The sequence below is a fragment of the Carcharodon carcharias genome, chromosome 16, assembly GCF_017639515.1.
Source record: "Carcharodon carcharias isolate sCarCar2 chromosome 16, sCarCar2.pri, whole genome shotgun sequence".
NCBI lineage: Eukaryota > Metazoa > Chordata > Chondrichthyes > Lamniformes > Lamnidae > Carcharodon > Carcharodon carcharias.
In genome coordinates, this window is record NC_054482.1 from 5,031,170 (window position 1) to 5,044,270 (window position 13,101).

The 13,101-nt window shown below is 39.4% G+C and overlaps 2 protein-coding genes across 4 annotated transcripts in view; both read right to left on the reverse strand.

Moving 5' to 3' along the window:
* aspm (assembly factor for spindle microtubules) overlaps positions 1 to 6,010 on the reverse strand; it is a 98,408-nt gene extending 92,398 nt beyond the window's left edge. The window contains exon 1 of the mRNA XM_041208747.1: positions 5,925 to 6,010. Within this exon, the coding sequence (XP_041064681.1) occupies positions 5,925 to 6,010 (86 nt within the window). The remainder of the gene's footprint in view (positions 1 to 5,924) is intronic.
* A 2,675-nt stretch (positions 6,011 to 8,685) lies between these two features.
* Positions 8,686 to 13,101, reverse strand: part of zbtb41 (zinc finger and BTB domain containing 41) — a 43,600-nt gene continuing 39,184 nt past the window's right edge. For all 3 annotated transcript variants that reach the window (XM_041208366.1, XM_041208367.1, XM_041208365.1), the window contains exon 11: positions 8,686 to 12,674. In XM_041208366.1, coding sequence (XP_041064300.1) covers positions 12,025 to 12,674 — 650 coding nt within the window. In that variant the 3' untranslated portion in view covers positions 8,686 to 12,024. The remainder of the gene's footprint in view (positions 12,675 to 13,101) is intronic.

Here is a 13,101-nt window from a genome sequence, read left to right on the forward strand (position 1 = left end):
ATAGGAGAGGCCCCTCGCGGGGCCGCCCCCCCCCCTCCAACTTTCAAACTCAGTCGCCCAATCAGAGCCCAAATACCTCGGCCCAATCTCGCGCAGCTCCTCCAAAACGGGGCGTCTCTCCGCGAGACCGCGGCGACGGTTGGTGGTGATGGACAAGTTGGGGGGGGGGCGGGGCTAGGACGGGGGGCGGGGCCAAGATTGGCATCCATGACGTTTCCGTGGCTTTTGAGATGGCCGCCGAATCCAATTCCTAATCTGCCACATGCGGGGCAGATGATGTTTGGAGGACCGGGTGGATAAATTGTTTGGAGATTTGTGCGCTTTCTCCAACATCTGGACTTTGTAGGTTCCTGGTGAAGTCTCTGGTGTGTTTAGGAACATAAGAACAGGAGTAAGCCATTCGACCCATGGAGTAGGCTTCCCTATGTAATTAGACCATGGCTGACCATCTACCTCAAGTGCCACTTTCTCACACTCTCCCCATATCTCTTGATGTCATTAGTCTGAGAAATCTATCAATTTCTGTTTTGAATATACTCAATGATTGAGCTTCCACAGCCCTCTGGGTAGAGAATTCCAAAGATTCACTATCCTTTGAGTGAAGAAATTCCTCCTCATCTCGGTCTTAAATGGCCAACCCTTTATCCTGAGATTATATCCCCTGGTTTCAGACTCACCTGCAGGTTGAACATCTTATGTACACTCAGCCTGTCACACCCCGTAAGAACTTTGTAAGCTCCAATGAGGTCACCCGTCATTCTTCAAAACTGTAGGGAATACAGCCCTAGTCTCCTCACTCTCTCCTCTTAAAACAACCTTGCCATCCTAGTGATTAATCTGGTGAACCTCTATTGCACTTCCTCCATCGAAAGTATATCCTTCCTTAGATAAGGGGACCAAAACTATGCACAATTCTGGTGAGGTCTCACCAAGGCTCTATATAACTGCAGCCTTTTTTGTACCTTCCCAAATGAACCTTCTCCATTTTGGTCAGTCACAAGCCAGAGTCTCCCATGCATCAGCGGGGATGTTTGACCTCTTCAGGGATAACCTCCTCTTGGAGTCTCCTATGACCAAGTTCCGAGTAGAGCAGTTGCCCCAGGAGTCTGGTGTCAGGCATATAAACAACATATCTTGCCCAGCGGAGCAGGTTTTAAGTGATTAGTGACTCAATGCTTGCCTTGTTGGCTTAGCATATGTGCTGCTGTTGGACCACCTTTCTTACTGCCAGATTTGGAGGATCTTATGAAGGCAACACGGTACTTCTCCAATGCTTTGAAATGCCTGCAAGTCTCCGAAGTGTATGGGAGCACAGGGCTCACTGCTGTCCAGTAAATCATTATGTTAGACTCGGGTTTGAGATGCTGGTCCTCAGATATTCTTTTCCTCAATTGGCTGAAGGCTGATCTGGCACAAGGGAGGCAATGATGAATTTTGTAGTCTATGTCTGCTTTCATCAAGAGGAGGCTCCCAAGAAATTCAAAATGATCCACACTTTCCAGATTTTGATCTCGACATACTGGTCCAGGTAAGCAGGCAGAGGGAATGGTCACACTGGGGAAGGTCACATTGCCATAGTTTGAGCCTGGTCACATTGCTAAATACTGGGAGATGGGTGCATTGTCTATGAGTTATTGTATGGTTACAAGGAATTAAAACTACTGCTCATATTAAATATATACACTAACATGATTAGTTGGATGGAATGTCCTATGTCTGTGTTATAGTTTGATGTAATGCATTGACCACTGCCAGTATGTTGTGGTCTTTTTTTTATTCATTCCCAAGGTGTAGGTGTTACTGCAAATCCTACATTTATTGCCCATCCTCAATTGCTCTTGAAAAGGTGGTGGTGAGCCACCTTCTTCAATCACAGCACCCTGTGTGATATTCCCATGGCACAGTTAAGCAGAGAGTTCCAGGATTTTGATCTGGTAACAATGAAGGAACAGCTCAGGATGGAGTGTGACTTGGAGGAGAACTTGCAATTGATTGTATTGCTAAGCACCTACTGCCTTTCTCCTTCTAGGTGATAAAGTTCACAGGTTTGAGAGATACTGTTGAATAAGCAACACTTGGTGAGTGGCTGCATCAGGTAAGTAATAGTGTAGCCATGTTACATTGGTGATAGAGGAAATGAATGCTTATCGTTTGCTATAATACAGCAGTGACTAATTTTCAAACAAGTACTTCTAGCTGTAGGGCACTTTGGGACATCCTTAGGTCGTGAAAGGTACTATATGAATGTTAAGGCTTTCTGTAAGGTGGTGGATGGGGTACCGATCAAGCAGGTTGCTTCGTCCTGGATGATGTTGAGCTCTTTCTGTTGTTGGAACTACAGGCAAGTGAAGAGTATTCTATTACAGGTCTGACTTGTGTCTTGTTGATGGTGGAGAGCTTTTGGAGAGTGAAGAGTTAGGTCATCCAAGGGCAACTAGGGATGGGATTGCTTAGCTCTATCTATAGCATGTTGCTTTTGTATGTAGTACTTCCTATGTTGCAGCTTTACTATGTGGCATCTCTTTTTTGTGTACTATTGGGCTGCTCTTGGCATACTTTTCCACTCCTTATTGAAACTGGGTTGGTCGCCTGGCTTGATGGTAATGTAGAGTGAGGGATGTGTCACGCCACGAGATTACAGATTGCAATACAATGCAGGGGAATACAATTCTGCACCTCCTGTGTACCCTTAGGTGATCTTAGGTTGTAGTTATCAGGCAGGCATTTGACTCTTAGGCAGCTTTCTCTGCTGGTGGTTGTGGAAGGGATCAACCAGGACTATAAGCTGGCTGCTAGCAAGTGCTTTGGCGGGTGTGTGTGTGTGTGCATGTGTGTGTGTGTGCATGTGTGTGTGCGCATGTGTGGAGGGTGGATTAATATCTGTAAGGGGGACACAAGGACATAGAGCATCAAACCAGACCAATGGGTAGATAGGTTATTTCTTTGATTAATATGCACAAACAAATCTATAAAAAAAACTGGCATCACTGGAAGTACTCAGCAGGTCTAGCAGAGAAACAGAATTAACGTTTTGAGTCGAATGTGACTTCTTCAGAAAAGAAAAATTTATATTTGAAGTAGTCTAATTTACCTTGGCACACAAAAATAACAAAACAAAATCTTAAATCAAAATGTGTCCAATTTCACAAATCTATATTTACTAAATCAAAGCATTCAGACATTTTCCTAATGGAAAGCATATTTTCTAATCTGAAGTTGTTTCAGAAATTACAATATGCCCTTTCAATCTTATGTTCAAAATCATTTAAAGTCAGGTTAGGGAATCCTTTCAGCTGGGTGCGCCTGTAGGAAGCAAGCTCATATCTTTTGGTATTCCCCTACAAGCAAGCAGAATCTGTGCATGACTGGCAGATATCAGGAAAAATACAGCACAGGAGGTAGCCATTTGTCCCTTTTTGTCTATGTTAACTCTTTGAAAGAGCTATTCAATTAGTCTCCCTCACCCACTCTTTCCCCATAAGCCTGATTTTTTTTTTCTTTTTCAAGTATATATCAATTCATTTTTGAAAGTTACTGTTGCATCTGCTGCCATCACCGTTTCAGGTAGTGCATTCAGATCATAGCTCGCAATGTGAAAAGAAAAATCTCATCCCCCCCATCACTTCTCCCCAATTCTTTTCCCACTATCTTAAAGCTGTATCCTCTGGTTACCAACCCTCTTGCCAGTGGAAACACTTCCTTATTTACTCTAGCAAAATGCCATATGATTTTCAAACCTCTGTTAAATCTCCCCTTAACCTTCCCTGTTCTAGTCTCAATGCATAACTAAAGTCCCTCATCCCTTTTTCCATTCCAGTACATTCCTCTATATAGCACCATAGCTTTGACATCTTTCCAAAATTGGGCTGCCCAGAATTTGTTATGTCCAGTTTTAAGGGTGTATCAGGTTGTGCCAGGGCTGAGATTTGTACTTTCCCGTCATCATGATTAAGATCTGGGAAAGTCTGTTACTAGCAGGGGTTCATTACTCAGTTGGTAAGCTAAATAGATGCAACGTCAGGCTAAATGGCAGAGCTTCCTGGCCACATGGGCTTGGGATAAGAAGGGCTAAAGGCAGGGGCAGAATGGGAGTTGAATTACGACCCTCATCTAGTTGGGTAGATTGAAAATTATAGGTTAAATATGTGATTCTGGCAATTAGTAATTCCACTTAAATATGAAAAACCAAAGAGCTGCACAGAAGTCCTGCAAATATTGTAAAATGTATAAAAGCAGCATGTACTTTGTTACTCTGTTGACCATGACCCGAGAAAGCATGGAAGTGCTTATGCAAACAGGGAAAAAGAAGAAAAGAGATTTTCACAGACATCAACTTAGTCTTAGACTGTCACCTAGTGTTTACTGCGCAAACTGCTGAAGTAGCCAGAAGAGAATTGGTTACTTCAATAGGTGGAAGTAGGTAAAAGATGTTTTTCAAATGGTTATATCCGATGCTAAACAAATGATAAACAAACCCAATGCGCTTTCATCCATGCAAGAAAGCATAGACACTGTTGTCATAGATTATAGAAAATTGTTGTAGTGTTGTGTCAATGCGTATTGAAAGCAAAGCAATGGGTGAGAATTTAATATAGCACCTTTTCAAAACTAAAATTTCATAAACCACTGGGTCAATCAAATATGCAGGGGGCTACACACAAAGGGTGATAAGAGATCGGTACTCTTTAGTGCAAATAGAAATTAGTGCTGGATTAATTTTTAATTTTAAAACTGAGATTAATAGATTTTTGTTCAAGCCTATTAAGGGGTTGGGGGCAAAGGCAGGTATATGGAGTTAAGTCACAAATCAGCTATGATCTCACTGAGTGCTGTAATAGACTCAATGGGCTAAATGGCCTTCTCCTACTCCTGTTCCTATGTTCTCTACCCTGGCATTGATCATCTTTCCTACTCTCTTGCCACCGTCCAAGGTATGTAGTGATCTACCTAAGGGCAGGTCGTCTGCACATTTCTCCATGTCTCATGGTCTTGCGCTTTCCTCTTCAGTTGCTCATAGGAGCCTCCCATTTTCAATGTCAAGTTGTCCAATATCATCATTCTCTTTCTCTCTAATCTTCCTTCAATCAAATCTTTCAGCCTGTTCTCATGCCTTAGCATATGACCAATCTAATCTTGTTGCTCCTTCTTGATGATGCTCATTAATGATCTTTCCTCCTCCACCATCCTGAAAACCTCATTGTTCTTGTGTTGTCAAACTGACCCACTCCATTCTTCTTCAAAGCCATATTTCACAACTTTCTTTTCTTTGGATGTCTACTTTTCAGCCCTATACAAGTCACTCTGAATCATAGTCTTGATAATCCTTTTATTAAGATCTCTACTTATTCCTATGTTGAGCAATTCTTTATGTTTGGAGAATGCATTCTTTGTCATTGCTATTTTAATTTTGATTTCTTTATGACAGTTACCATCTTCTGACAAGATGTTTCCCATGTACTTAAATTGCAATATCTAGTCCAGCTGTTGACGATGTGTCTTGTCTTCTGCCTTCCCACCATTTTTTCTCCCTAACTTCATAATTTGTGTCTTTTTTACATTAATTTTCATTTCATAAGCTTTCACCACATCATTCATTCTATCCATTAGTATCTGTAGATCTTATGCTGCGCAAACCACCAGGACCTGGTCATTTGCAAATCTCACTACCTTCACCAATTGACTTCCTACTTTGACACATTTCTGTACTTCACCTAATGCATCTTTTACCATGGCTTCTGCACAGATGTTAAAGATGGTGATAGTAGAGAGCCTTGTCTCTTCTTACTCCCGATTACAGCAAGTTCAGTTTCACCAAATACTGTCCTGATTGTAGCAGTCTGTCCCAATAGAGTTCCAATCATTCTTTTATTTCTCCAGTCAACTCTGCTCACCTCCAGCACTTCCACTAGCCTTTGCCAGGTCACCTGGTCAGAAGCTTTTTATAATCCACAAAGCACGCGTACAATTCTTGCTGGTATTCTAGGCTTCTTTTGCTGAATACTTTCATCATTGTTACAGCCTTTCTAGATCCACAACTCTTCCTGAAACTGATCAAAGCTGATATCACGGCTTACTTTGGCTTCCAATCTAATTGCTTGGATATAACATTCACTTTGATACATGTGTAACCAAAGTTATGATGCATTTCATACCTTCACATATCATGTTCTTTGTTATCTTCTCCAATGGAACTGTTGTGCCTCTTCAAACGTCTTCTGGCCATTCTCCCCTAGCGTACATCTCCTCCACAAATTAATCAATTCTCTTGCTGCTTTCTTTCCAAGTCCTTTTATCATTTCTGCTGACTGCTTTTCTTAGCTTCAGTTATTTTATAGCTCTAAACATTTCACAATGCATACAGTCAAGTCCTAGTTCATCATGGGAAACATCATCTTTCTCTGGTTCTAGTTCTATTGGCATAGAAATCATTGATGTACTCTTTCTATCGATTTCCTTCCTCAGATTCTCTAACCAGCATAATCCATCTCTCCTATCAATTCCTTTATTGCCCATCCCAAATTGCCCTTGTTCAGAGGGCATTTAAGAGTCAATTTGGCCTGGTAAGGACAGCAGATTAGTAAACCAGATGGGTTTACAACAATCGACAATGGTTTCATGGTCATCATTAGACTTTTAATTTCAGATTTTTATTGAACTCAAATTCCATCTGCTGACTCGAGCCTGGGTCCCCAGAGCATTACTGGTCTGGATTATTGGATTACTAGTCCAGCGACAATACCACTACGCCATTGCCTCCCCCCTGCACTATTCTCCCTACTAACACTCTTGCCTGGTCAATCTCTTAGCTCATTTTATTTTCTATATATTTGTTTGCCTTCATTAATTTTTGTTCTTCCAGTTTCTTTGTCTATTTTCTTCAACATTTCTTCTGAGACCCATGGCTTTCTAACTCTTCTCCCTTTAACCAAAACCAATGTTTTCTCTAGCACTTGGCATCACTTTTCATTCTAACTCACTGACTGATCTTTGCAATTCCTTTCTGAACTGTTGTTAACATCTAAATTTTTCTCTGCTGATTCATGAAGCTTGACCCCTTTAGAGCCCTCCATATTCTCTCTATCCCATCTAGGCTTCTGATTTCCCTGACCCAACCATCCTTGCAAACTACCATCCCACTTCCAACCTCCTTATCCTCTCCAAAGTTTGAACTCTCTATCACTTCCTAAATGTGTTGCCATATTTCTTCGAACTTGATGTTTGAATCCCTCTAATCAGATTTCCACTTCAGCAACAAATGGCTCCAAGTCATAAATTATATCTTACTTGACTGTGACAATTATAGATTATCAATTCTCATTCTGTCTGCAGGCTTTGACAGAGCTGATAACATCACCCCTCCTTCAACATTTCTCTATCATCGTTCGACTGGGCTACACTCACCTGGTTCCATTCTTATCTATCCATAACTAGAGTCACCTGCAAAGCCATTTTTTTTCCCATTTCCAAACCATTACCTCTGGTGTCCCCAAAGGATCTATCCTTGGCCCCCTATTTCTCATCTACATGCTGCCCCTTGGTGACACCATCCAAAAATACAGCATCAGTTTCCACATGCACTGACAATACCTAGTTCTATCTTTCCTGACCCCTCCACTATCTCTAAACTGAGACTGCCTGTCCAGCTAAAGTACAGGATGAACAGAAATTTCCTCAAACTAAATATTGGGAAGATAGAAGCCATTGTTGTCCGTCCCTGTTACAAACTGCATCCCCTTGCCACTGACTCCATCCCTCTCCTTGGCAACTGAGGCTGAACCAGACATTTCATAGTCTTGGTGTTATATTTGATCTCAAGATGAGCTTCCTAGAACATATCTGCACAATCACTAAGACTGCCTATTTTCACCTCGTAACACAGCCCAACTTCCCCAACTTGCTTCAGCTTATATACCGAAGCCTCAGCCATGCCTTTGAAAATTCCTGACAAACCTAACACACTTCTGGTCAGCTCCTCTATGTCTACCCTCCACAAACTTGCTGTCATCTAAAACTCTGCTGCCTGTGCCCTAACTTGCACCAAGTCCTGCTCACCGATCTCATCTGTACTTGCTGTTGATCATTGACTCCAGTTAAGGGATGTCCCTGTATTAAAGTTGTCATCCTTGTTTCTTGGTTCCTCTATGGCCTGACCCCTCCCTATCTCCAATCTTCTCCAGCCCTATAAAACTGTGACATTTCTGCACTGTGCCAATTTTAATTGCTCCATCACTGGGACAGTTGTGCCTTCAGCTGTCAAAGTCCTAAGCTCTGGAATTCCCACCCCAAATCTCTCCACCTTCCTTTCCTCTTTAAGATTCCTTAAAACCTACCTTTTTGACATTGCTCCTTTAAAGTGACTTATTACTTTAAAGGTACACTATAATTGCAAAGTTGCTGTTTAAATCATCATTGGTTAATCTGAAAGACCTTTAAGGATACAGAGGTGGTGTCATTTAGAGAAAGTGATACAACATATGGTTATTACTAACTTTGAAAAAGTCAGTTACTGCAGACAAAGTCAATTATGTAATAGCTTAATTATACTTTTGTAAAGCTGATCAGTGAGTGAAAACAAGTTGAGGCTTTCAAACTGACAAATGGACAACACTATTGATTATTAATGCTAGAGAGACTAGCTTGGACCTATTGTCTCCAGGCCAGGAATCAAGGTTCAAAATGCAAGTCTTCGTTGATTGAATTTATTAGAGGGAACAATATCCACAGCCAACACATACAATGATGCAAATTTTGCAGGACACCTCACGTTACAGTCGCTGAGTTTGATCACAGGGAAATTAAACCCATACCTTTCCCATATCTCTTCCTTACAATGGTCTTGGCTTTTTAAACTCAGCTAAAAGACCCTTATACCATACCTCCTCCATGAACTTCATTCTTAGCTTTACACCAACTTACATTAGCTCAGCACTCCAGTGGGTCTCATTATAAAAACTCTTGTTAGAAGTACACAAAATAGAGTCCTAAACATAAAATGGACTCTTTATAAAATCTTTCCTGCCAGCATTCCTAACAAACGCCATGATTGACCTCAGCTTCTTGTAAATTTTAACTTGTAAAAATTACTTGCAAATGACATTTACTTGTAAAAATGCAGTGTAATTAACATTTGGGTGGGATTTTGCAGTGCCAGTAGCAGCAAAGCGTTCAGCTTCGTCGCCACTGGGCATTGGAGAGGCCGCTAACTTATGAAGTGCACATGTAAACTAGAGTGCACTAAACTACTACTCTCAAGGGTTGGCTACTTCAAGCACCAAGTAAGGAACCAGAGTGAATTTGGGCTAATTGCCAACTCATTAATTAATTATACTTTAAAATTTTATACTAGTACTTTGATGGATGAGCAGCCTCATCTCAATGTGCAAATACTTAATAAACTAAAATGGAAACATTCTGAACATGAAACCTTTTCAAAAGTAAAACCTATGTCTTTTTTACCATGATTTATCAGACTTTTTACAGTTTTGGTGATGCAGTGACTGTTAACCAATCCTACAATTGCCTGTTGCTTTCACCCAAATTAGCCTGCGCTGCTGGGCTTCACTGCAACCCACGTTGAGAGAGAAACCTTCCTCAAGACAGCTGAAATTCTTGTCACTGGGACCATGGTAGGTTCATGCTGAAATCTGTTCAACGTCAGCAGCAAGCACTGCTACTGCCCGAAAAATCCTGGCCATTAATTTTCAAGTATATCTTACATACACATGATTTTATTCAGATAGTTTCAAACTTTTGGTATTTTACTAAAGTGCACGGTGCATGCGCATATGCTTTATTATGACAATTTTGCTCCCACAATAGTTTTCACTTTATTTCCTCATTTGACTTTTCTTTTAAATCTTTATTTAGCAAGGAAATTTAAAACATTGTATTAGTTTTATACTTTAGAGGTTTGTTAGATTCAGTTCAATTCAACAATAAGCTATGACTTACAATCTATTTATATATAAAATTCACTTAGTCTAGTAAGTTTTTCAATTGGAGAAACTCAGGATGCCTGTGTTTTTAAGACATTTTAAGTATCAAGATCCTTGATTTTCCTTCACTGTGTTTAAATGCATTGTGTCTGTGTGTCAGTCGAGTTTCTATTTTCCTGCTGTTGGCAAGCTAGGTACTATATGAAAAACAAATCTAATGTTTTTCCTGAAAATTTGTTAAACTCTTATTTTCTCTATTTTTGAATTCTCCACATAATCTCATCTAACTTTCGCAAGCTATTCAGGCAGTAGGTGTCTCTGGTGTCACCCCTCTGAAGTTTGGGAAAGGAACTAAAGTATATAATACATGCTTAGCAGTGCATTAATTGACTGATTTAAATTAACATTTTTAAAAAAGCAGTTGTTCATCTGCTGAAATATTGAAATTCAGAATAGGCTAGGAAGAGGGAATAATTCTGAAACAAACCAAACCCACTTTATACCAAGGAACAAACATTACATTCTCCGGGCAATATCCTCGACGGACTTCATCAAGTTTCCACTTAACTGACTTTAGTGTAGAGGTGTAGATGATTTAGGTGTGTTAATGAAACCCAGGAAAGTTACTTTCAAAATTAGTTGCCGAGAAAAGTTATCCAAAGTTAAATACACAGCATTCGTAGGACAATTATATTCTCTTAAAGAATGTAAATATACTAAGGAATACTTTTTAATATAAAATACTCCTATCCAAGTGTTAAAAATATTTAAAATACCTACATTGTAGAACACACCCAACATATTTTTTCCTTTCCCTCCTCCCTTCCAACTGTCATTTCAATACTCATCTGACATGTAGAATGCAAGCAACTTGTATTGATCAGTGGCCCTTTCATAATCTAGAAGCTAATTAGAAGGATTTCAGTGAGAAACTTCAATACTATCTGAAAATATGAGCAACTTTGACCAATAATTAAAGGACAAATGGTTTCTTATGCAGCTGTTTGCTGAGTGCTCTATTATAGCTGATTTCAGTTTGAGTAGTTACCCAAGGTAGGCATATAAATTTTGTAGAACTACCCTCAACTCTGCAGGTTGAAAGGACCTTGTATTCATGATGTGTGAAGTAAAATCAAAAGGGTGGATTTTCCACCATTTTGATGCGATAGTTGTAATTCTTCAAATTAAAGATTTGAATCAATACTGTGCTTCATGCCTCTACACATTTCCTTCTCTGCTAATCTATATTTCAGATTAGTTTTTCCTTGTGAAAGCCCATCTTTAGAAGCATCACATGGTATATTTTATTTTCATTTACCAACTGGTTTAACATTAAGATTTCTTATTCCCGGTTTTCAGGATTTTTTGCTATCTAGGAGTTTCTCATAATGGAAAAGATGACATTTCGAATGGTATATGTTTCCCGTAACATTTCAGTGTAAAAGAAGGTTTCTACTTTCCTTTCAATGGGGCTGAGGGAATGGGATCTTGCTATTACCAAGTCTGATGGCAAGATGTTTCCACAAGTCAAATTTGGGAAACCCAGGTTCTTACTAAAATGTTACTTAAAGAATCAGGCATCCTTCAGATTTTTCAAACTGCTTTTTTAACTTATTATTATGTAGAATATAACCTTCATTAAACAATAAGGATGACTAGGCCTAAAGCTGAGCCATCTTTTCATCTTCCAAAAATGAAGACATTATGGTCAAACAATAAATATGATCAGTTTAATATTAATCTTCAATATTAATCTTTGGATTTTTGAATATGTTAATGTTTAAAATTATTTAAGTCCTCTTAAAACCAGTGCTGAAGCATAATTTCAGTTATATACAATACCAAGCCTTGACTGTCACTCAGAAATCAGATTGGAAGGACTAGAGGTAAACGTAAAGATGACAAATACCTCCTTTTTAAAATACATTATTATAACATACCCGATACCAAAACAAGGATAATTGAGGGAAATCATACCAATTTACTACATAATTTGTAATCGATATCAAATCAGATTTGACTTAAAAGTTCATTTTTTACTTTTCTGGATAAAACAATGAGTCTACAGAGGGTGAACTGTTCATTGCAATTAATGGTCTGCATTGGAAATACTTTGTACTGATGTACCCGTGTCAAGTCCAAGTAAAGTTCCGAGATATGATTGCTCTCTCGGATCTAACATCTGATCACGAACTGGATGCACAATATTAGCTGGTTGTGATGTAAGAGTGTACTTCTCCAGAAATGAAAGGTCTGTAGCTCTTTGATAATCAGTCTGCTGATGAGGCTGTTGGGAGTGAAGGAGGGTGTGAGGTTGTGAAGCTAAAGTTGCAGGATGTTGGGTTGCTTCAGATTGAACAGTACTATCAGCAATCCGTACTGGTACAAGTGTTACATCTCCATGAACGTTCTGAATTGCTGTTTTGCCATCGCCTTGGTAAACCTTATTTTGATCCAAATACGATTTTGCATCTGTTTGGTACATTTTGCCATCTTGTGCATACAGCAATTGCTGGGATACCATTTTCATTTCAGAAGCAGCCACAATTGACTGTTCTGGAGACTTGGTGCCATGAACATGATCCATATGATATTTTAGCTTGTCTTTCCGTTTGAACGTTGCATTGCAATGATGACAGTTGAAGGGACGGGCATCAGAATGAATAACCATGTGTTTTGTTAAAGTCTTCTTAATTCGAAACGCTTGGTTACAAACTTGGCATTTATAGGGTTTTTCACCTGTAATAAAGAAAACACCTTGACTAGGTTTTGATTTGAGCCTTAAAGGGTTTCTGACATGCTTAGATCAATTTGCCATCACTAACCTATTCAGCATTATTGTTTTCCAAAAAAGTCATCATTAGCACTACATTGGATATCTGGAATAATGTGTGCAGTGAAGTCCAAATCAAATCAATTCAGTTGTGCAGAATTAGTAGAACTCAATTTAAATTCCCAGGACTTTCACTAAAATCTCTAAGGAATCTAAACTGTTGAAAACAGGGTCAGAGATTTTCTTCCATAGAAGTGGGACCTTGAGTTTAAAACTAAAATGGGGCTCTGTACCCTGAAAACAGGCAAAATGCCAATATCATCACTTTTTCCAGCATTAGTAATTGGCAGGTACATAAATCACATTTCTGCCAGTATATATAATTTTAAGTTG